The sequence below is a fragment of the Mobula hypostoma genome, chromosome X2, assembly GCF_963921235.1.
Source record: "Mobula hypostoma chromosome X2, sMobHyp1.1, whole genome shotgun sequence".
Taxonomy (NCBI): Eukaryota; Metazoa; Chordata; class Chondrichthyes; order Myliobatiformes; family Myliobatidae; genus Mobula; species Mobula hypostoma.
Genome location: NC_086129.1, coordinates 31,302,087 through 31,327,491, shown reverse-complemented (window position 1 = coordinate 31,327,491; position 25,405 = coordinate 31,302,087). Strand labels below are relative to the sequence as shown.

Sequence of the window (25,405 nt, the reverse complement as noted above, 5' to 3'; positions counted from 1 at the left end):
AAAGAACTACGAAGCATGAGTAAATTTCCTTGGCTCCAGGAATTCGTGCATCTATTTCCATGGAGTTATTTCTCGTCAGAATTTGTCTCTTCAGGTGAAAAGCCAATTACCAAGGAGGACCAGTCAGTAACAGGATCTCTCCATCTCTGAGAATTTATGCACAGGTGATAGACTGAGTCAGTTGGACAGACAGTTCAGCTCAAAACAGGGAAAAGTCAAAGCTAGAATCACACTGAAGATTACACATTACAATGCACTTTAAAATAGTATGTCATCTCATTCCACAGTAAATTTCCAAAACCATGGCTGAACTGACTAAAGCTTGGGAACATCTCTGTGTTCAACAGTAACTCCCCGTTCTTGAGGATTGTTTTGCAATTCATCCCTCCCCCTACACACACACACACACACCCACCCTAGAGGCCAAGAAGCACTTACTCATCTTTATCTAATGGCTTTCTGCAGAGACATGCGTCACTCCTCAAATGTGGCAAGGAATACAGTTATATTCCTCTAGTGTCAATATTTCAAAATCATTTCTGATTTGAACAAATGCTTTTGCTTACATTTCTTAATACATATTTACATATTTCATCAGACCAAATCTAGCTATTGGCATTGAAAACTCTTATCATTCAAACTGGATGTAGCAAAGTGTATTAACCAGATTGCACAGTCTGCAGAATCATAGATGAACAACTCTTTTCCTTATACTTTCCCAATCCTCTTGAGAAATCTTGGTAAAGTTAAAACAATGGAAATCTGTCTTTGCTGGCAGCATGTACTACAATATTTGATTGAGTGCTTGATGGCACTGGGCTTGTACTTGCTGGAGTTTAGAAGAATGAGGGGGGATCTCATTGAAACCTATCGAATATTGAAAGGCCTAGATAGAGACCACATAGAGAGGATGCTTCCTATAGTGGGGGAGCCTAGGACCAGAGGGGACAGCCTCAGAATAGAAGGCCATTCCTTTAAAGCAGAGATGAGAAGGAATTTATTCAGCCAGAGGGTAGTGAATCTGTGGAATTAATTGCCACAAACAGCTGTGGAAGCCAAGACATTGAGTATATTTAAAGCAGAGGTTGATAGGTTCTTGATTAGTGAGGGTGTCAAAGATTATGGGGAGAAGTCAGGAGAATGGGGCTGAGAGGGATAATAAATCAGCCATGATGGAATGGTGAAGCAGACTTGATAGGCCCAATAGCTTAATTCTGCTCCTTTGTCTTGTGGTCTAATATGCTATTTGACAGGACGATGTAAGTGCATTGCAGTCATTAGTTTTCTGTCAGGCATTAACCTAGCAGGTTTAGCAAATCTACAAATTTCTTGGCAGGTGATAGTCCACAACTGCATGACATGCTTTTGTCAAGCTGCGATAAAAGGTCATTTGTGATTTCTATTCAAAAAGTCTTGCTGTTTTCCTGAAACCCATTTACTGTAATTATGTTATTTTATAAATCTGAACAAAAGTCTGAAATGGGAATCGTGAATTTATTTGTGAAACCTGCAACTTGAGAAAAATCTATTTTATTTTAAGGTTTTGTTAAAAATTCAACCAGAAATGTGTGTGGTTATTTTCCGTATCAGAAAACACTTTTCATAATACCACGTAACCAACAGTCTTTTGAGACAGGTTGAATTTCAGAAAACAGCACACACATGCTGGCCCAATCTGCTTAAAATTTACAAAATGGTTCAGTGGTGAATTGAAGGCTGACCTGTGACTTGTGGCTGGAACTAACTACAGCAAAAGTCAATAAATTCAACAGAAAAGAGAAGGATGGGAATATTAAAGAGCTTTAATGAAGCTGCAGCTGTGTTGATAGAGATTTCTAACACCAGGGAGTGAATTAGTGTCACAAAAACAGATATGCTGGAAAGACTCAACAGGTCAGGCAGCATCTGTGCAAAGAAAAACAGAGTTAATGTTTCAGCTTGACGTCAGACAAAGGAAATGGCAGAGGAGGATGCAGTTACAATGCTTAAAAGACATTGGAGTAGGTACATGGATAGGAAAGGTCAAGAGGGACCTGGGCCAAATACAGGCAAATGGGATTGGTGCAAATAGGCAGCTTGTTCAGCATGGACGAGGTGGACTGAATGACCTGCTTCCATGCTGAATAACTCTATAGATCTCTGAAATGTGCATCCATGGCACAGAAGTGTAACTCAACTTCATCAAATCAGATTTTATAAGAAACTGCGGCAGTTATTAATCCAGCTTTAGGGGCAGCAAAGATGCATTATCAATCCATCAAAAGCATCTTGAACCATTAAATAAACACCACAGAACTACTTGAGATTTGAATCAGATTTCATTTTTTGTATTAAGGTAGTTTCAGGGTAGATGATGTGTTAAGGTGATGTCTGGACTCATTGGGCATTTCAGGGGGACAGACTCATGGCAAGAGGTTGACAGTTTCAGACTGAGGTGAGGAGGAATACCTTAGCTCAGTGGGCTGTGAATCGCTCCAATTATCTGCTTTGGAGATTTGAGGTGGTGGAGTCTTTAAATGTATTCAGTGCTTACATAAAGGGTTTAAGACTTTAGGGCTTATGGGAATTTAGCAGGAAAATGTTAAAGTGAAAGATCAGAGCAGCAATGATCCTATATATGCTATCTCATATATTTCTAATGCTATTTCCTAACATCTGTTGCAAGTTTAAAGCCATTAACCATTCTGGAAGCCCTACACTCAAATAATATCATTTCAACAACCAAAGCAACAGGTAAATGGTGAACACATTTCTCCTGCGTTTGTTTAGGTTTGTTCAGCTACGTTCAGTACATGACAGGAACAGAATTAAAGTACTTTCCATCAGTCTATGGTTCATTTGTTGGTATGCATGCAATGCAAAAATACATTTGAATGCATCAACAATTTTGCGCGCCACAGATACCAAGGAGACATTGAATTGCATTGAGGGAGAGAGAGTTTGAAAGAAGCTAGCGGGGCAGTTGGCACATTTGCGCACCACAGTTCCTAAGGACACATTGGATTGCATAGAGGGAGAGAGAATTCAAACGAAGCGAGCTCAGGCAGTCAGCACATTTTGCGCGCCACAGGTCCCAAGGACACATTGGATCGTGTGGAGGGAGAGAGAGTTTAAAAGAAGTGAGCGGAGGCAGTTGGCACATTTTGCGCGCCACAGATGCCAAGGAGACATTGGATTGCGCAGAGGGAGAGACAGTTTTAAAAAAGCGAGCAGAGGCAGCAGGCACATTTTGCGCGCCACAATTCCTGAGTAGTCATTGGATTGCATAGAGGGGAGCTCAACAGAAGCAACCGGGGCAGTCGGCACATTTTTGCGCGCCACAATTCTCGAGGAGACATTGGATTGCACAGTGGGAGAGAGAACTTAAAAGAAGCAAGCTTGGGCAGTCGGCACATTTTTGCGCGCCACAGTTCCTGAGGAGACACTGGATTGCGGTGAGGGAGACAGAGTTTAAAAGAAGCAAGTGGGGGCAGTTGGCACATTTTGCGCACTACAGTTCCCGAGGAGACACTGGATTGCACATAATTAAGTAGTTGACAAGGTCCAATAAAAAGAAGTTAAGTTTAAGCGGAGCGGCCATTGTGGGAGTGGCCACTGCATGAATGGTCCAGTGTCAGAGCGGGGAGTTGAGGCTTGGCTCATTGAGGCTTCGGCAAGGAGAGGAGCAGGCCGCAGGTAGAATTTCTTCCATTATCTATTTTTCCTTTCTTTCTTATTGCACATTTAGAGCAGTGAGGATGCCAGGAAGGATCGTGGAATGCTCCTCTTGCGGGATGTGGGAAGGCAGGGAGACTTCCAGTATCCCTGACGTCTACACCTGCAAGAAGTGCATACAGCTGCAGCTTCTAACGGGCCGTGTTAAGGAGTTGGAGTTGGAGTTGGAACTGGATGAACTCCGGGTCAGTCAGCAGGCTGAGGGGTTGATAGACAGGACATACAAGGAGGTAGTTATAACCAAGGTGCAAAACACAGGAAACTGGATGACTGTCGGGATGGGGGAAAGGGAAGAGGCTGCCAATGCAGAGTATCCCTGTGGCTGTTCTCCTCAATAACAGGCATACCGCTTTGGATACTGTTGGTGGGGAATGACCTAGCAGAGGAAAGCCACAGTGTTCAGGTCTCTGGCACTGAGTCTGGCTCTGTGGCTCAAAAGGGAGGGCAGGAGAAGAGGTGAGATGTAGTGATAGGGGATTCATTGGTTAGGGGAGTGAAAAGGAGGTTCTGTGGATGAGAAAAAGATTCCCAGATGTTGCCTCCCAGGTGCCAGGATCAGGGACATCTCGGATTGAGTCCTCAGCATTCTAAAGTGGGAGGATGAGCAGCCGGAAGTCGCGGTCCACGTTAGTACCAATGACATGGGTAGGAGGGCTGATGAGGTCCTGCAAAGTGAATTCAGGCAGTTAGGTGCTAAATTAAAGTACTAAACTTCCAAGGTTGTGATCTCAGGATAGCTACCCATGTTGCATGCAAGTGAGGCCGGAAATAGGAAGATCATACAGTTTAACACATGGCTACGGAAGTGGTGCAGGGGGGAGGGAGAGCTCATTGGGCTTTCTTCTAGGGAAGGTGGGACCTGTACAGAAGGGGCATGACTGGCAGCTCAGTGTTCCAGGGTTCTGTTGTTTTAGACGTGTAAGAGCAGGAAGGATTAAAGAGGTTAAAGGGGGAGGGGTGGCATTACTAGTCAGGGAAAATGTTACGGCATTGCTCAGTCACGACAGACTGGAGAGCTTGTCTAGTGAGGAATTATGGGTTGAACTGAGGAATAATAAAAGTATGTCCATGTCAATGATATTATATTATAGACTACCTAACAGTCTGCAGGATTTAGAGGAGCAAATTTATAGAGAGTTCACAAACTGTTGCGAGAAACATAAGGTTGTGAGAGAAGGTAATATTAACTTTCCACATATTGACTGGGACTCCCATACTGTAAAAAGGATGGATGGGAAAGAGCTTGTCAAATGTGTTCAGGAAAGTTTCCTTAATCAGTACATAGAGGTCCCCACTAGAGAGAGTGCGATATTAGATCTCCTATTAAAGAATGAGACAGGGCAGGTGACCAAAGTTTGTGAAGGGGAACACTTTGCATCTAGTGATCATAATGCCATTAGTTTCAAAGTAAATATGGAAAAGAATAGGTCTAATACTTGGGTTAAGATTCCAAATTGGACAAAAGCCAATTTTGATGGTATCAGAAAGGATCTGGCAATTGTGGATTGGCACAGCTCGTTTTCTGGCAAAGGTGTACTTGGTAAGTGAGAGGCCTTCTAAAGTGAAATTTTGAGAGTACAGTGTTTATATGTACCTGTCAGAATAAAAGGCAAGGATAACAGGTTTAGGGAACCTTGGTTTTCAAGAGATACTGAGGCCCTGGTTAAGAAAAAGAAGGAGGTGCATAGCAGGTACAGCCAGGCAGGAAGAAATAAGGTACTTGAGGAGCATAAGAAATGCAAGAGAACACTTAAGGAAATTCAGGAGGGTTAAAAGAAGGCATGAAGTTGATCTTTAGCAGACAAGGTGAAGGAGAATCCTAAGGGCTTCTACAGATATATTAAGAGAAAAAGGACAGCAGGGAACAAGATTGGTCCTCTGGAAGATCAAAGTACGTGGAGCCAAAAGAGATGGGGGAGATTTTCAATGGATTTTTTTGCATCTGTATTTATTCAGGAGATGGACACAGCGTCTACAGAAGTGAGGCAAAGCAACAGTGAGGTCATGGACCTTTTACAGATTACAAAGGAGGAGGAGTTTGCTGTCTTGAGGCAAATTAGGGTGGATAAATCCCTGGAGCCTGACAAGGTGTTCTCTCGAACTCTATGGGAGGCTGGTGCAGAAATTGCAGGGGCCCTAGAAGAGATATTTAAAACGTCCTTTGCCATGGGTGAAGTGAAGGCTAGCTAAAGCTGTTCTGTTGTTTACAAAAGGATCTAAGAATAAGCCATGAAAATATAGGCCAGTGAGTCTCACATCAGTAGAGGAGAAGTTATTGGAAGGTATTCTAAGGGATCAGATATATAAAGTAGCTGGACAGATGTGGACTGATTAGGGATAGCCAACGTGGCTTTGTGCATGGTAGGTTATACATAACCAATCTTATACAATTTCTCAAGGAAGTTACCAGGAAAGTTGATGAAGGCAAGGCAGTGAATGGAGTCTACATGGACTTTAGCAAGGCCTTTAACAAAGATCCGCTTGGGAGGTTGGTCAAGAAGGTTCAGTCGCTTGGCATTCATGATGAGGTAGTAAATTAGATTGGACATTGTCTTCACAGGAGAAGCCAGAGAGTGGTAGTAGATGATTGTCTGTACCACAGAGATTGATGCTGGGCCTGTTGTTGCTTGTCATCTATATCAATGATCTGGATATTAATATGGTAATCTGAATCAGCAAATTTGTGGATGACAGCAAGCTTGGGGGTGTAATGGACAGCAAGGAAGACTATCAAAGCTTCCAGCTAGTGAAAAAGGCTGAAAAATGGCAGATGGGACTTAATGCAGACAAGTGTGAGGTGTTGCAGTTTGGGAGGACAACAAGGGTAGTTCTTACATGGTGAATGATAGGGCAGTGAGGAGTGCGATACAGCAGAGGGATCTGGGATTACAGATCCATCATTCCTTGACAGTGGTGCCACAGTTTGATAAGATCTTAAAGAAAGCTTTTGGCACATTGGCTTTCATAAATCAATGTATTGAGTACAGGAGTTAAGATGTTAAGTTGAAATCGTGTAAGACATTGCAGAGGCCTTATTTGAAGTACTGTGCCCAATTTTGGTCACCTACGTACAGGAAAGATGTAAATAAGGTTAAAAGAGTGCAAGTAAAATTTACAAGGATTTTGCCGGCACTTGGGGACTTGAGTTATCGGGGAAGGTTGAATAGGTTAGGAATTTATTTCCTAGAATATGGAAGATTGAGGGGATATTTGAGAGAGATACACAAAATTATGAGGGGTATAGATGGGTTGAATGCAAACAGGTTTTTCCACTGAGGTTGGGTGAGACTACAACTAGAGGTCATGGGTTAAGGGTGAAAGGTGAAATGTTTAAGGGGAAAACCTCTTCACTCAGAGGGTGCTGAGAGTGTGGAACGAGCTGCCAGTGGAAGTGGTGGTTGCGGGTTCAATTTCAACACCTAAGAGAAATTTGGATAGGTGCATGGATGGGAGGGATATGGAGGGCTATGGTCCAGGACAATGGGACTAGGCAGATCAATGGTTCAGCATGGGCTAGAAGGGGCAATGGGCCCGTTTCTGTGCTGTGGTGTTCTATGACTCTAAGTCAACTGATACCATGATAATAAAATTATCGTGTCATCAGGTGACTTGTTGGTGCATTCAAATGCCATTTCCTGTGCCATTTTCAATCAATATACTAAAGGCATTATAATGGCAGGTACTACCTTCGGTCTTCCTTGTACCATTCAAAGTCTGCCGATGGAACAGCATACGCTTTACACTGGAGGATTCCCTTATGCCCTACTGCTGCGCCAACATTCATTGTTTCAAGGATCAATGGTGGATCTGTGAAGCCAAATAACAAATCAATCAATGTTTTTCTCTAACTGATCACCAATAACAAAGTTATACACAGAGTTAGCTCAATGAATGCTGAGTCACTGCAGAGAACAAGACTGATATCCAAATTATTTCAGATGTGGTCCTTAAAAATTATTGTCAACACTCATTGTCAAATAACTCAACTTAGTTATCAGTGAAATCAAAAAGCAAAATGCCAGAAATGGTCAAAAGGTCGAGCAAGATCTTTGGAGAGAGAAACAGGTAAATGTTTGAAATTGACAACTTTTTATTAGAACAAGATCCTCAACCCTGCACATTAATTCTGCTTCTCTCTTCAAGGATGTGACTGACCAGCTCACATCTTCCAACAGTTCATATCGTTCCTTCAGATATTCCAGCATCTGCAGTTTTAGTGAGGATGTTTTCATATCGTGATCTTGCAGCCGATGCACGTCTGTTGCCATCAGAACCAAGAAACATCAACACCTTGACATAGATCCTTCAGGGTATGCTCAGAACTTTTTCTTAGATGTTCTTTTACTGTTGTTCTTACTGGAAGCGGGCACTAAACTTAATGATTTCATTCTGACTCCTCATACAGCATTTATCTCAGTCTCATTCTCTCAAGATTTCTCCAAAGCCCTGAAAAATATCATTTCTCAAATGCCCAGTCAGTACCCTTTTAACTTGTTCCTACCATCCTCCAGGCAATGAGTTCAAGATGATAACTCTGCATACCTGACAGAATTTTTGCTATTTATTATTATTATTTTTTTCTTCTTGTATTTGCAGAGTTCGATGTCTTTTGCACGCTGGTTGAACACACAAATTGGTACAGTCTTTCATTGATTCTGTTGTGAATATTATATGGATTTATTGAATATGCCACAAGATAATAAATCTCAGGGTTGTATATGGTGACATATACAAACTTTGATTTGAAAAAATTATTTTGAACTTTGAAATTCAGGAGCATCAGGGAGCAGAAGGGAACATAGTTGCTATTACTAAGGAGTGGCTAAAGGATCTGAAAGGAATTTTAAAGATTAGCTTTATTTAGATACATCACTTGGACCAGATGGACGACACCACAGGGTTCTGAAAGAGGTAGCTGTAGAGATTGTGGAGGCTTTAGTAGTAACCTTTTAAGTATCACTAGATTCTGGAATGGTTCCAGAGGACTAGCAACTTGCAAATATCACTCCAGTCTCTAAGAAGGGAAGAAGGCAAAATAAGGGAAATTATAGGCCAGTTAGCCTGACTTCAGTGGTTGAGAAATAGTTAGAGTACATCGTTAAGGATGAAGTCTTGGGGTAATTGGAGGCATAGAATAAAACAGGCTGAAGTCAGCATGGTTTTCTTTAGATGAAATCTCATCTGACAAATCTGTTGGAATTCTTTGAGGAAATAACAGGCAGGACAGACAAAGGAGAGCCGGTGGATGTTGTTTACTTAGATTTTCAGGCCTCTGACAAGGTGCTGTACATGACACTGCCAAGTAAGATAACAGCCCATGGTATTACAGGAAAGGTACTGGCATGGACAGAAGATTGGCTGACTGGCAGAAGGCAAAGAGTAGGAATAAGGAGGACCTTTTCTGGTTGACTGCCAATGACTAGTGGGGGCTGATACTTTTCATGTTATATGTTAATGATCTAGATGATGGAATCGATAGCTTTGTGTCCAAGTTTATGGATGATCCAAGTTAGGTGGAGGTGCAAGCAGTGTTGAGAAAGCAAGGGGTCTGCACTTGGACTTGGACAGATTAAGAGAATAGGCAAACAAGTGTAGGAAAGTGAATGGTCATGCACTTTGGTAGAAGGAATAAAGGTGCAGACTATTTTCTAAAAGGGAAGAAAATTCAGAAATCAGATGTGCAAAGGGACTTGGACATCCTTGTGCACGATTCCCTAATGATTAACTTGCAGGTTAAGGAAGGCAAAAGCAATGTTAGCATTCATTTCAAGAGGACTAAAATATAAAAGCAAAGATGTGATGCTGAGAACTTATAAGGCATTAGTCGGACCACACTTGAAGTATTGTGAGTGGTTTTAGGCCTCATACCTGGCATTGGAGAGGATCCAGAGGAGGTTCACAAGAATGATTCCTGGAATGAAAGGGTCAACATGAGGAGCGCTTGATGACTGTAGGCCTGTACTCACTGGAGTTTAGAAGAATGATGTGGATCTCATTGAAATTGAATCATGAAAGGCCTAGATAGAGTGGACACGGAGAAGATATCTCCAATCATGGGAGACTCTTTAACCAGAGGGCACAGCCCCAGAATAGAAGGCTATACCTTTAGAACAGAGATGAGGAGGAATTTCTTTAGCCATTGGGTGGTGAGTATGTGGAAATTCATTGCCACAGATGGCTGTGGGGGCCAAGTCTTTGGGTACATTTAAACCAGAGGTTGATAAATTCTTGATCAGTAATTGTGTCAAAGTTTTTGGGAGAAGACAGAACAATAGGGTTGAGGGGGAAAATAAAGCAGCCATGATCGAATGGTGGAACAGCCTCAATGGGTCGAATGGCCTAATTCTGTTCCAATGTCTTGTATCTTTATGGTCTTTTTCATTCACATAACACTTTGAACCTCTGCTTTCTCATTGTCAAACTATCTACATATGAGAACAGCTTCTCATTATTTACCCTATTTAAATTCATTATGGCTGTATTCACCTCTGCTAAATCTTCTCACTGCTTCCTTTACACAAGAAAAATACTGACTTTGCCAGTCTAACCATAATACTCAAATCCCCCATCCCGAGAACAGTTCTCTTCTTCCTTCCCTGTCAGCTTCACTGATTTCATAACATGCGGTGAAGAGAAACGGACAAGTTATTCCAGCTGTGGCCTAATTAGTCTTCTATAAAGGTTCAGCATTAATTCAAGCAAAGGAGTTATGATAACCAGGAAGTCATGTGCTTTACTAACTGCTCTCTCAGCATGTTTTGCCACCTTTAAAGATTTACGTAGAAATATACCCACGTTCTTGGACACCCTTCAGAATCAAGCCAGTTAGTTGATAATGTCTTACCTTACTCTTTGTGTCAAAGTGCACCACTTCACTTTTTTCTGTGTTAAATTTCCAACTGTCACATCATCCATTCAGCCAGAAGCAATACTCTAACAGTTTTGCTATCAATAAGTGTTTTCACATCAGCAACACTATGGCAGTCTATCAAAGCTGCCAATGAATGGGTGCAACAAGTTTGAATTATACTGTGCGAATTTATAGAAGATTGCTTATCATGTTATCCAGTTGTGTTTTCTGGTAGAAAGGTCTAATAGTAGCAGTAGATGGACAAACTGTGAGCATAGTTGCTATAACCTGGAGAATTAAGTAAAAACACATGAAGCGTTATAAGTAGTTAATAGGTTTTCAAACACTATTGAAACCCATTTCCAGGAGATTGAAATTAGTTTTCATTCTGGAATTTGGAGTTAATTGGTTTAAGATAACTGGTAAAAAGATACAGTCATTGACAGACCTAGATCTGATATGAATATTTGAGTTAATCCTTAATCATAAAGAGACTCTAAAACACTTAGGGCAATTTGATGATAACAGTTTTTTAAATAAAACTCAATATGCTTTTAACAAATTCCAAGAAAATATCTCAACCTGTTTTAAAAACAACCCTATCATGATAAACGCACATGATAACAGTGGTGGAGATTGAGGACATCTTAAGTTTGGTTTCACAGGATAGCTTGTTGACCGATATATACAAAATGCTGGAGGAACTCAGCAAGTCAATAGGCACTAAGGAGGGGAATAAACAGTTGATGTTTTGGGCTAAAATCAGAACTGGAAAGGAAGGAGGCAGAAGCCAAAATAAGGTGGTGGGGGTAATGAGATGAAAAGTGAGGTGATTTCAATCAGTCTTGTTTGAAGAAATGCCTGCCCAATTATCACCAGCATATAACCTGCAGCACCAGAGGTCCCAACACACTGGAACACATTAAATGAAGATAAGGAATGCACACTGTTCCAAGCCCAGACTGCATTTTGGGAAACCTGATCATTTGGCTGTCCTTCCACCTGCCTATAGGCAGAGTCTGAAGAGCTGGGCTCCAGAGATTAGGACAACGAAGAGGTGGTCGCAGGAGGCAGAGGAGCAGTTACGGGATTGCTTTGAGTTGGTGGACAGGGCCATGTTCAACGACTCATCTGTGGATCTGAATGGATACAACATGGACTTTATAGAAACAGCCGTAGACGAGTGTGTCTCCGCAAGATCATTCAGAGTCTTCCCCAACCAAAAGCCTTGGATGAACCATGAGATCCACAGTCTGCTGAGGGCCAGAGGCATTCAAGTCTGGTGACCAAGAAAGTTACAAGAAGTCCAGGTATGATCTCTGGGAAGCCATCTCATGGGTAAAGTGGCAATTCTGGGCTAAACTTGAATCACTGAAGGATGCTTGACAGTTGTGGCAGAGCTTGAATGCTATCACCTCTTACAAAGTGAAATCAAGTGACATAGACGACAACAGGACTTTGCTTCCAGATGAGCTTAATGCCTTCTATGCTCATTTTAACCATCAAAACATAGAAGAACCATCACAAACACCCACAGCCCCCGAAGTCCCTGTGATTTCAGTCTCTACGGCTGACGCGAGAGCATTGTTCAGGAGGATGAAAACATGGAAAGTATCCAACCCAGATGGGATACATGGCATGTACTAAAGGCCTGTGCTGGCCAACTGGCTGGAGGTTCACTGAGATCTTTAACCTCTCGCTTCAGCAGTCTGAGGTACCCAACTGTGTCAAGCAGGCTTCAATTATACCGGTGCCTGAGCATAATGTGGTAGCCTGCCTCAGTGATCATCACCCAGTAGCACTTACATCCACAGTGATGAAGTGTTTTGAAATGTTAGTGATGAAACATATCAACTCCTGCCTGAGAAGCAACTTGGATCTGCTCCAATTTGCCTACCAGCACAACAGGTCTACCGCAGGTACCATTTCATTGGCTCTTCACTCAACCCTGGAACATCTGGACAGCAAAGATGCATACATCAGGATGTTTTTTATTGACTACAGCTCAGCATTCAATACCATCATCCTCTCAAAACTAATCAATCAGCTTCAAGACCTTGGCCACAATTCCTCCTTGTGCAATTTGATCCTCGATTTCCACACTTGCAGACCCCAGTTAATTTGAATCGACAACAACATTTCCTCTACAAATTCCATCAGCATAAGGCCGTATGCATCCCCTGGGCTACTCACTTTACACATTCAACAGTGTGGCTAAACGTAGCTCCAATGCCATACTTAAGTTTGCAGATGATACCACTGTCATAGGCCGAATCAAAAATGATGATGAACCAAATATAAGGGAAGATTGAAAATCTGGCTGACAGGTGGCACAACAATGTCAGCTATGTCAGCAAGACCAAGGAGACGATTAGTGATTTCAGGAGGAGAAAACCAGAGGTCCATGAGCCAGTCCTCATCAGGGGATCAGAGGTGGAGAGGGTCAGCATCTTTAAATTCCTAGGTATTATTATTTCCGTAGAGCTGTCCTGGCCCATCATGTAAGTGCAATTACGAAGAAAGCATCGCAGAGCCTCTGTTTCCTTAGGAATGTGCGAACATTCGGTATCTCATTTAAAATTCTGACATACTTCTATATATGTGTGGTGCTGGCTGCATCACTACCTGGTATGGAAACAGCAATGCCTTTACTGGAAACTCCAACAAAAAGTAGTGAATACTGTCTGGTCCATCACGGCAAATGCCTCACCACCATGAAGCGTTGTCGCAGGAAAGCAGCATCCATCATCAGGTACCCCCACCATCCAGGTCATGCTCTCTGCTCACTGATGCCATCAGGAAGGAGGTATAGGAGCCTCAGGACCCACACCACCAGCTTCAGGAACAGTTATTACACCTCAACCATCGGGCTCTGGAACCAAAGGGGATAACTTCACTCGCCCTATCAGTGAACTGTTCCCACAACCTATGGACTCACTTTCAAGGACTCTTCATTTCTTGTTCTCAATATTTATTGCTTATTTATTTATTTGTTTGTTTGTTTGTTTGCTTATTCTTTCTATTTGCGCAGCATGCTGTTCTTTGCACACTGGTTGTCCTCTCCGTTGGGCGCAGCGTTTCATTGAGGAGGAGGAGAAGATGGTGGTGCAACGCAGCGCGTGCGGCCATTCTGGTGAATGATATCTGTTATGTGTCAAGTAGGGTACCGTGCACAATTCTGATTTGATGGAGACAGATGTGAGACTACAGAGGAATATCTGGAGAAACTTCTGAAATGCCCGCTTCGCTGCCACTGTGTAGTCCGGAATCTCCGGAGAAGAACCCGAATCCTCAGCTTTGCTTGTTTCGGCGGCCGGGGCGAGGTCGAAGGCGCTCGGCAGAGGATGGTGCTTGGGAGGCTGTATCGGAGGGGCTGGTCGGAGACTCTAAGTTTTCAGATGGACGGACTCAGTGTCGGCTGTGTCGGATGCTTCCAATGCATCGGCAGTTGTTGGTGCCTGGAGCTTTATGGCAGGGAGGTTCTCCCTTTTGCTGCCTGCTATCGGGGACTCGGGAGTCGATCAGGACTTTGAGACTTTTTTTTACCGTGCCCATGGTCTGCTCTTCATCAAATTATGGTATTGCTTTGTACTGCTGTAACTATATGTTATAATTATGTGGTTCTGTCAGTGTTAGTCTTTGGTTTGTCCTGTTTTTCTGTGATATCACTCTGGAGGAACATTGTATCATTTCTTAATGCATGCATTTCTAAATGACAATAAATGAGGACTGAGTGTCCTCATAATCCAATTGATTCAATTGTGGTTATTGTATTTATCAAGTATGCCCATTAGAAGACAAATCTCAGGATTGTATCTGGTGACATAAATGATAATAAATGTACTTTGAACTTTGTATAAACTGGCAGGTGATAGTCAAGACCAGGAGAGGGGGCAGGTAAATAGGTATGTGGGAGAGGGGATGGTAAGAAGCTGAGAAGTATGAGATGGAAGAGGTAAAGGGCTGAAGAAGAAATAATCCAAGAGGCTAATGAACTATGGAGGTGAATCAAAGGGAGGTGTTCGGCAGGTGAGGAGAAGAAAAGGTGTGGAAGGGAAACCAGAATGGGGAATGAAGAAAGAGAGAAAGTAGGACGAGGGCATAATCACTGGACATTAGAGCACTGATTTTCATGCTATGCCGTTAGAAGGAACCAAAAAGGAATATGAGGTGTTGCTCCTCCAACCTGAGTATGGCCTCATCATGGCAGTAGAGGAGGCCACAGACAGATATGATGGTGTGAGAATGGGAAGTCAAAATGAAATGAGTAGCTATCGGGAGACCCTGCCTTTTACAGCAGAGCGAAGGTGCTCGATGAAGCAGTCCTCCAATCTACGTTGTGTCTCACTGGTGTAGAGAAGGCCACACCAAGAGCTCATTGCTGGCTTCTGGAAAGGCTCTGGCAAACTGCAGTTAAGAAATCAAGACCTATTGAGCTTCCATATACAGAACCTATGAAGCGTGTGTTCCATAACAGTGAAATGAGAGGTCGAATATTCTTTGTATCTGGCTCCACAACTTTACATATGCCACGATCAGCACATCTAACATGGTCACATTCATTTGATCTTCACAATGAAGGTTATTTGCTTGCATTTCCTTTATTTTGAATTATTTTAATTAAAAACTGTGCTTGTTAATATTCCTACATTGAATAACGGGGAAACAGGCCACAGAGCATTTTTTATGTACATGTCTAAATCTTGGAAAATTGAAAAGGCTATCAGGGCAGTCCAGAAGAAATGCTGTACCCATCATGAGCATCCTTGCCCCTCACCACCTTCCAAAATACCCAGAGTTGCAAAGCTCTTTAAGGAGCTATGTGTGACTGCAAAGTTAAGTGGAACCACTGGCGTCTCACAAATTATGAGCAGGAGGCACAGGCTAGAGTCCATGATGTCATGATACCAGTGGGGCTGAATTGAAGATGGAATTCAATGCAATCAATGCTATTTTACATGATCACATGCTTCTACACCCTGCTGGTTGAATCAAATGACCGTGAAAGAAATTTGGTGTCAATGCATTGAGATTACCAGCTATTCATAATCAGTAAGTCCGGGAAAAGATGAAATGGGTTTTCAGAGGGAAAAAAAAAATCAGCTTGAAACCAAGAGTTTCATATTCTAGAACACAAGGAACAGAATATTATCAGAATGTCAAAAAACTTCGACAGTAAAATCTACATGTGCTGCTCCCCAAAGCATTCCTGTCGCAATATTTTACAGCACAATCTATTAAAATAGGCCATCCATCCTAAACTTCCAACGCAGTGCAAATATTCTCAAAAGATTTCATACATTATCAAATTCAGTCTATATGTGGAACAAATTATGATCTTGCCTGATGATTTTCACAAAGTTCTTTTTGCACTGATTAATAATGAAGATTCTTGCAAAAAGCTTGCATGTGGGAACGTGACCAGAACGTTGTCTCTTTTCAACGCAATTCAGCTTTCATTCACTATCTACACTGTGAGGGAATAGGTTTCTTTCTCCAGCAGACTGGCACATATTGGAATGCAAAGCCCTATTTTTTTCAGGCATTGCACAATCACAGAGATTGCCTCATTAGTCCATACAGTGATGACCCATCCTCTTGTCTGGTTTTCCATTTTCTGCAGCAGTCAGTATGCTGGGACTAACATTATGGAGGTGTGGTTAGAGAGACCAAGATGAGGCCATGTGTGGGCTTTGTAAGTACCACGTCTGTTCGTATAAACGTGGTCCAATCTATTTGTTCCCCTGGTGCAGTAGTTCTCAAGCTGGGGTCCATAGACGCCTCAGTTAATGGTAGGGGTCCCTAGCATAAAAAAGGGTTTGGAACCCTGCCCCAGTGGTCATGGTGATGTGTTGGTGGAATGACAGTAAAATGTCCTGCAGGTTAACACACATTCTCAGGCAATGCATTCCAAGTAATCACCTTCCTTTGGGTGAATAAAGTTCTCCTCGTGTCTGATCAAAATATCATCATTCTTCCCCTAAAATCTATGCTCACTACATTAATCCAGCTCTAACATGGAGAATAATTTGTGCAGTCTACGCTACCTTTACTCCTCAGATTGTTAAATACCTCAGTCATATCCTCTCTCAACCTCTTCTGCTCCAGGGCAAACAGACCCAGCCTCTCCAATTACTAGGAAAGAAGTGGGGGATTGGGATTGGTGGAATTGCTCTAACAGCCAGCAAATATTCAATGGGCTGAAAAGCCTCCTTTTAAATTTTCTCTTTTCTAGTAGAATTATAAAAGAGATGGAACAGCCAATGTCTCAAATTCCTTCCATTTGATGGAGAAATGTGAAAAATGTTTTTTTTGATGATTAAACTATTAATAGGGTAGCCAACTGACTGAGAAATCTAATGGTATTTTTACTGAAATATACAGTAACTAAGAACATCTTATTTTGAGATAATAAAGGAATGTGTGCAGATACACCATTTGCTGGATAAATGTTTGAATTTTCTCTTCAGCTTTTGCTTCAAAAGTGCTCGAAGGATCAAATTGGAATATGGGATTCAATTCAACCAGCTAATTGAACCAAATATTCAAAAAATGAGAATTTTTGATAAAAATCATTTTGGCCCTCTCAAATCCTTAATTCATAGTTAAAGCTCTTCCACTATTGAAAAGATAGCAATGATTATGTGACTAAATAGTCTGCTGTAATCAAAATCAGAATCTCCTAATGAACGTGCTTCTTCAATAAATGTCTTTAAGCAATGACAGAAGGGTCATATCTGTAGAAATTTAACAGAGAAGCTGTAAATTTATAATCTGAATTACTTCATTCTGTGGCTAAATAGAGCTCCACACACAGCATTCATTTATTCTGGTCAGGAACAGAGGTTACAAATCCAGCGCAGTATCTGCAGAATACTTTATTGTATAATATTTTGAGCCAAATAATGAAACAATATTCAGCAATATGCAATGAGGTGGGCAAAGAGCCAATTAATTAATGAAGTGAAATAATTCTGGTCCAGAGGTTCCAGCCTGATCCCTTGACTAACTCTAAAATTTAGCCACATAACATTCAGTTCCTGTTGCACTCAATTCTGGCTGCCACACTATAGGAAAGATGTGGAGGCCTTGGAGAGGGTGAGATGAAGTTTCCCAGGATGCTACCCGGATTAGAGGGCATGTGCTCTATACGGAGATTGGACGAGCTTGTGTTGTTTTCTCTGCAGCTGTGGAGGCTAAGAGAAGCCCTGATAGAGGTTTATAATAGGCAGAAGCACAGCTGGTATCTATATTCTAGGATGAAGAGTATACTATTAGAGGGCAGGCACTTAAGGTGAGAGGGAGTAAGTTCAAAGGAAAAATGTGGAGCAAGAATTTTACACAGAGAATAATGGGAGGTGTAGTCAAATACAATGAGATGCTTTTAGGCACATGAATATGCAGGGAAAGGGAAAGGAAGAAGGGATTACGTGTACAGTAATTAGCTAAATTAATCTGGCACATTGTGGGCCAAAGGACTCCCTCTCATGCCCAATTGTTCTATGTTCCTTTTAGCTCTGTCTGAGGAATGCAAAAGCACCTTCTACCCTGTGCCTTGTCCAAGGCCATTGAGTATTTCCCACTTCTCAGACTAGGAAAAATGCTGAATATCCATTAGGTCAAATCTGGTGGATTAAAATGAACAGGAGAACTGGAGATACAAGTTACTCCAGATGCTGGAATATGGTGCAACAAATAATCTGCTGGAGGAAATCAGCAGTCAAGCAACATCTCCAGGGAAAAGGAAATATTGATGGTTCAGGTTGAGTGCATTGAGTGTAGAGAGGGGAGATAGCCAAAATAAAGAAGAGATGGAGATGTGAGACAGGAACCTGAGGTAATTGGGGCACTGATGAGGGGTGAAACATGACAGGCAGGTCAAGCAGATATGGAAAGAAAGGGATGGAGTTGGGAGACAGAGGTAGGTGAATGATGGATGGAGCAAGGTGGGGCAAGAGAGGGTTGAGCTGGAGACAGAGGCCCGTAGGTGATAAGCAATAACGTAAAGGGCTACCAGAATTGGAGTCTTTGAAGTAAGAAAAATGAACCATTAGAGAAGAGGTGAATGGCAGATGAAATCAGAACCAAACTGTGGGGTGGAGGTGAGGGCGAAGGGAAGCCTTTGGGTGATGTATGTGAAGGAGTGTAGCTTCTGAAGAAGAGGATCCTTTTAATTAAGTTAATTATTATGTAATTACTAATGTAATTGCATTTATTTAATGACATGTATTAGTGATTTAAATTATCCAATATTGTGGTGTTTCCAATTCAATCACAAATCAGATTAGATTTCCTTCCTTTAAGATCTTTGTGAACCAGATGTCTTTTTTTTTAACAACATTCCTGAAATAGGGAGGGTAGGTTTGTTTTACTCCAGATTAACTTTCTGAGTTTGAAGTACTCATTTGCTAAATTGGCATTCTCTATATTATTAGTCTCAGGATATTAAACTGACAATACAGCTATTTTCACAAAATTCATGCTGCAGCAATAGTCTAATCTTCAGTTGTAGAAATATAAGAAGGAATGGAAGCAAGAGAAGACAATTGAGCCCCTTGTGGCAGTTCTGCCTTCCAATAAAACCTTTCACTTCAATGTCACTTTTCTACACAAATCTCATATCTGTTCACTTTCTCAATATCCAAAAGTTAGTCAAGTTGTGCCTCAAATATAGTCAGTCACTGAGCCCCTACGCTCTGCTTCAGCAACAATTTCAAAGATTTACCAGCTCTGGTTGAAGAATTTTCTTCTCATATCTGAATTGAATGGCCAGTACCTTATCTTGAATGTCACCTCTGCTACCAGGCACCCCCACCAGAGAAACATCAACAATATCTATGTAGCCTCCGTGGTAAGCCTCAGGGTCGCTCAGCTCGCTGTTGCCTAGGGAAACAGCCCTCGGCCCCACCAAACTGGGTAATTAGTTTGTGTGGATGCTGTGTGATGTACCCTACCCCACCCAAATAACAGACAATACACCAGATATGATTAAATGAATTACAGTTTATAGATATTCCTGGAACTATATAATTTATAGAGATAAAATATGAAAGGAAAATAAAAGGCGCCACACTTATCAAAGTTCAATCTCTTCGTGCACAAACAGTTGGAGCTTGGGACCCTCCTTCTTCACCCTGCGATCCCCTCGGACCACCTCGACCTGCCGCCGGGGACCAATAACGGTGGTCGACCAGACTCTCCACACGGGCCTGTCTCCGTCTCCTCTCCTCGCCGAACACCCTGGGCCTCGGACTCCTGCTCGGGGTCCGACCCCGTTAGTGACTCACAGCACCTTGTCCATCCTCTGTCTCTCTCTCCTGCCTTCTGCCCAAAAACCCACGCATCACAATATCTTACAGACACACAGAAAGAATAACATCTATCCCAATTGGTTCGTAACATCCTCTTAGCAATAACACAATCCAAACAAACAGCTAGTGGGAGGACTTTCTCAGCGGTTAACATAACAAAGAAGCCATTTTAATTAGATTACGCAGCAACATAAAAGAAGAAACTCCTTACATCTATTTCTGCCAAACCTGTAAGATCTTTGTGCATTTTAATGAGATTATCTCTCCTTCTTCAAAAGTAGAAGAGTATAGTTTGAGTCTGCTTGATCTCCCCTCATATGATAAATTCACCAAGAATTCCAAGAGTCAAAAATATCATTCTTCCAACAGTCTCACAATTATGTCTATCCTTGTTCAGGAAGAGAGAAACAAACCTGCATTCTTATTGTGAACCCAACATAACTGAAGCAAGATGCACTCAAATCCACTTGCAATAAATTTGTTTGCCTTCCAAACTGCATTCTCAGATCCCTTTTGAACTCCAACACCTCCCATCAATTCTATTTTTATACTAACATGGATGACTTTTTCCCACATTAGATTCCACTTGCCTTGTCTGCATCCATTCACTTCACCTATCCCATCCCCCTGAAATCTCTCTGTGACCTCTTCTCTTCTGGATTCTTAGCCTGTCCACACGAGGAATTCTGCAGATGCTGGAAATTCAAGCAACACACATCAAAGTTGCTGGTGAATGCAGCAGGCCAGGCAGCATCTCTAGGAAGAGGTACAGTCGATGTTTCAGGCCGAGACCCTTTGTCAGGACTAACTGAAGGAAGAGCTAGTAAGAGATTTGAAAGTGGGAGGGGGAGGGGGAGATTCAAAATGATAGGAGAAGACAGGAGGGGGAGGGATGGAGCCAAGAGCTGGACAGGTGATTGGCAAAGGGGATATGAGAGGATCATGAGACAGGAGGCCCGGGGAGAAGAAAAAGGGGGAGAGGGGAAAACCCAGAGGATGGGCAAGGGGTATAGTGAGAGGGACAGAGGGAGAAAAAGGAGAGAGAGAGAAAGAATGTGTGTATATAAATAAATATATTAAGAGAAAGCAGGATCTCCCAGTGGCCACACATTTTAACTCCACATCCCATTCCCATTCTGATATGTCTATCCACGGCCTCCTCTACTGTAAAGATGAAGCCACACTCTGGTTGGAGGAACAACACCTTATATTCCGTCTGGGTAGCCTCCAACCTGATGGCATGAACATTGACTTCTCTAACTTCCGCTAATGCCCCACCTCCCCCTTGTACCCCATCCATTATTTATTTATATACACACATTCTTTCTCTCTCTCTCCTTTTTCTCCCTCTGTCCCTCTGACTATACCCCTTGCCCATCCTCTGGTTCCCCCCCCCCCTTGTCTTTCTTCCCGGACCTCCTGTCCCGTAATCCTCTCAAATCCCCTTTGCCCATCACCTGTCCAGCTCTTGGCTCCATCCCTCCCCCTCCTGTCTTCTCCTATCATTTTGGATCTCCCCCTCCCCTCCCACTTTCAAATCTCTTACTAGCTCTTCCTTCAGTTAGTCCTGACGAAGGGTCTTGGCCCAAAACGTCGACTGTACCTCTTAGCCTGTCCATTTTGTTTGTGCACTCTGCAGAGGTCATTTGAGAATGTAAGCTTTATTTTGTAGCTTACCTTAGTACCTTAGAAAATGTAGTACATGTTGGCTCTGTCAAGCATGCATCGACACTGAAAAGTGAATTTAAGAAGCTGGCATGTCCAGGAAGGTCACACAATTGGCAATGAGATAATGACCAGACCACATCTTTTTAGAGATGTTAGTTGAAGCCATTGACTAGAACATCAGGGAGAAGGTACTCTTCTTTCCTTCCAGATAATACATGGATGCTTCTTTCAGTCTTGATCCTCTCTATAGTGGAGAAGGGAACTTGCCTCTGACTCCAATTAATAGACAGAATCAACATTAACATTGTAGCATTTCGGCCATAATCATCACTTTGGATATCAGTTATATTTTTCTAATGAATTAATTCACAATCTTTTTTAAACCTATTGTGTCACATTAGTACTTACTGGATAAAATTCAGATTCTGTTTGAGAATTTAGACTTTGGCATCTCCAAAGAGATATTGATGATTCATACTAAAGCAATTTTTTTCAAAGTATGACAAAATAATCTTTTTTCAAAAAGCCAAACCTACACATTATTTTTGATCTTTGTGTTGAAATGACAATTTAGTCTGGGCAATAATAGAAAAGCTCTGAATCAATAATTCATTTCACAATCAGCTCGTCAAACAGCCCTCACATATCAAATGCTGTCAATGCTAAAAATGTTTAAATGTGCAGCTGAGTGTTCAAATCTGAATTAACAATGCCCTTTGTGAAAGACAAAGGCCAATTAAGGTGTACAAATCATTAACTGAAATAATTCAGACTCATTTTGGTTGTCCATTATGGCTTTTTCCAAAGCAAACATTCTGAAGAGGTACCTTAAGATTTTAATAATGATGATTATCATGTTTTTTACAATCTTCGTATTGATATCTTACTGCAGGTCTAACATCAAAGGTCAACTCTCACTATCTGAAGCTCAAAGTGATCAGCAATGACAGCACATTATTGTAACTCCCATCAATAATTCAAACGGTCCATTAGATTCTTGCCCAAAGATCGCCACAACGTTCAAAGGAAAATAAAATGTTCATCAAAGGGAAATTATAGTGATACTGTTTTTCAGTCAAGGAGTTTAACCCTAGAGTTATCAGAGAGTTTTTGAGTGCAAATACCAGTATTCTTATAAAGGTAATCTGACTGATGTTGTAAGGTTCTGGATGACTGGGTCCAGCACTGCTGAAAAAGCTGTGCAACAATATTTCTGCGATCCTTGTGCTACCAATAACTGCGAGAAGCTACCAGGCCACATACATTCAAAGTTCAAAGTAAATTTATTATCAAAGTATATGTCACCATATGCAACCCAGAGATTCATTTTCTTGTGGGCATACTCAATAAATCCATAATAGAATAATAACCATAACACAATCAATGGAAGACCGGACCAACTTCGGTGTTCAAACAGTGTGCAAAAGCCAACAAATCGTGCAATCAATCAATAAATAAATACGCGATAAATATCAAGAACATGAGATGAAGAGTCCTTGAAAGTAAGTCCATAGGTTGTGGGAACATTTCAGTGATGGGGCAAGTGAAATTGAGTAAAGTTATTCACACTGGTTCAGGAGTATGATGGCTGAGGGGTAATAACAGTTCCTGAGCCTGGTGGTGTGAGTCCTGAAGCTTCTGTACCTTCTTCCTGACAGCAGCATGTATTTTCTCCTTGCGTATTTTTTTACATGTATACTTGAGTGAAAATATAGTGAGTACAAAGTCCACAAAAATCCTTGATGTAGCTGGACCAGGTTACAGTTCTGATTTAACATTCAGAACTGTGGTTAGATGCAGGGAACAAAATTCCAGGTGCGGATTTTGATACAGTTTTGTAAAAAGTGAAACATTAACATTGTGACTTCCTGAAATTAACAGTCTCTATCAACATTAACATAAAGGCATATCAACAAGTTCCTTCAAAACGTGACTCATGTACCACAATCTTTAATAGAATATCTAGGCCTAGAAGTTTGATGGATCCTGCAAATGTGCAGGCAGTGTTGGAGTGCACATTGCACATGCTTATTAATGTTTATGTCATACTGAGGCTGTACCTAATGCTCCTGCAGCCTTCTGATTGTAATCACCAGGTATGCTGCCTGTGCTAGCTGTATCACTCTTTAGCAGCTCGGCCTTGGGTGGGAGGGAAGTGCAAATAAAATGCCTTTGAGAGCAGATTTAAGAATGGAGATAAATTCTGGTTACATGGTAAGAGTACAAAGCAAAGGAATGTTTGCTGGGGCATTCACTCATATCTTCAATTCAGTTCTTGAACCAAATGGCACAACCATAATCACTAGAGTCTAGCAATGCTTTGATTACTCAATGCGAGAAACGACTTTTGCTCTAATTGTGTTTGTTCTTTTAAAATTGTGTTTAATGTATGATTTTCTTGAGGATGCTGCTTATCTGAGCTATGTGTCTGTGATGCTGCTGCAAGTAAATTTTTCATTGCAACTGTGCACACATGTACTTCTGAGTAGGAAAATAAATGACTTGGACTTGAATCAGAATCAGAATCAGGTATATTATCACTGACATATGTTGTGAAATTCGTTGTTTTGTGGCAGCAGTGGAGTGCAATGGATAAAAAAAACTCTAAGTTACAATATTTTTCTTTCTTTTCTATTTCAAAATTTTTATTGATTTCTATATAGAAGAATACAGAGCCAAGAGAATACATATTATAAAACAAAAGAAAAAATATAATAATACCAGATACCAGTTATTGAATCACATTAATCAACTCCTTACTCTATATTCATATAGATTAGATTAATTCATATATTAGAATGTAAACAATTTTATTAAAAAAAAAGATCTACACCCACTACCAAAGTCGAAGCTGTTTGGGGGGAAAAAAAGAAAAAAAAACTCATCAGATAATAAAATATGTTATTAACCAACTTCTGTACTTTAACAACAAGTCAAAGATTATGAAAATAATTTAAAAACAGCCCCCACAAATTTTGAAAATCATGGTTAGATTCAGGAATTGAACAACAGATCTTTTCTAAATTTAGGCATGCCATAACATCCCGTAACCACTAAGCATGATTAGGCGGAACAGCATCCTTCCATTTAAACAAAAGTGCCCTCCTAGCCATAAGAGAGATAAAAGCCAGAATGTGCAAATCAGATGTCTTCAAAATGATATCTTTCCTTCCAACAGTACTTTGAGGATTTGGATACAATCTAGAAAACACCTTGGTTTATTGAGATTCTCGCTTTCTAGTCCCATTTTTTTAAATTACTTTTTTAAGCTTTCTATGACTGATATAGTTTTTAAACAATGGGAAAGATTGGGCATTACATGTTTCCGGGATCTGTTTGTGGGTGGAAGTCTTTCTTCGTTCGAACAATTGTCAATTAAATATAGTTTACCAAAAACCCATTTTTCCCGGCACTTACAAATTAGAGATTTTCTGAGATCTCAATTATATACATTTCCTAATAGTCCTGATAAGAATGTATTAGATGAAATTCTTAATATGAAATCATTTTATAGTGGCTTAATATCAAATATTTATGATATGTTGTTGGGAATCAGAAATGATTCTTTGAACAAAATCAAAAATCGTTGGGAACAAGATTTACTGACCTCAATTTCTGAAGAAACTTGGAATGAGATTTTTAAATTGGTTAATAACTTCATCCTTATGTGCTTGTCATTCCCTCTTACAATTTAAAGTGGTTCATAGGGCTTATATGACCAAGGATAAGTTATCTCATTTTTATATGGATATATCTACCTACTGTGGTAGGTGTAAAAATGGAGAAGCTTCATTTATTCATATGTTTTGGATGTGCCCAAATCTTGGAAAATATTGGAAGGAAGTATTCCAAACTTTTTCTG

General features: G+C 41.1%; 1 protein-coding gene across 5 annotated transcripts in view; it reads right to left on the bottom strand.

The window, feature by feature from the left end:
• opcml (opioid binding protein/cell adhesion molecule-like) overlaps positions 1-25,405 on the bottom strand; it is a 2,222,745-nt gene that overhangs the window by 56,837 nt on the left and 2,140,503 nt on the right. For all 5 annotated transcript variants that reach the window (XM_063038344.1, XM_063038342.1, XM_063038343.1 and 2 more), the window contains one exon: positions 7,401-7,521. In XM_063038344.1, the coding sequence (XP_062894414.1) occupies positions 7,401-7,521 (121 nt within the window). The remainder of the gene's footprint in view (positions 1-7,400; positions 7,522-25,405) is intronic.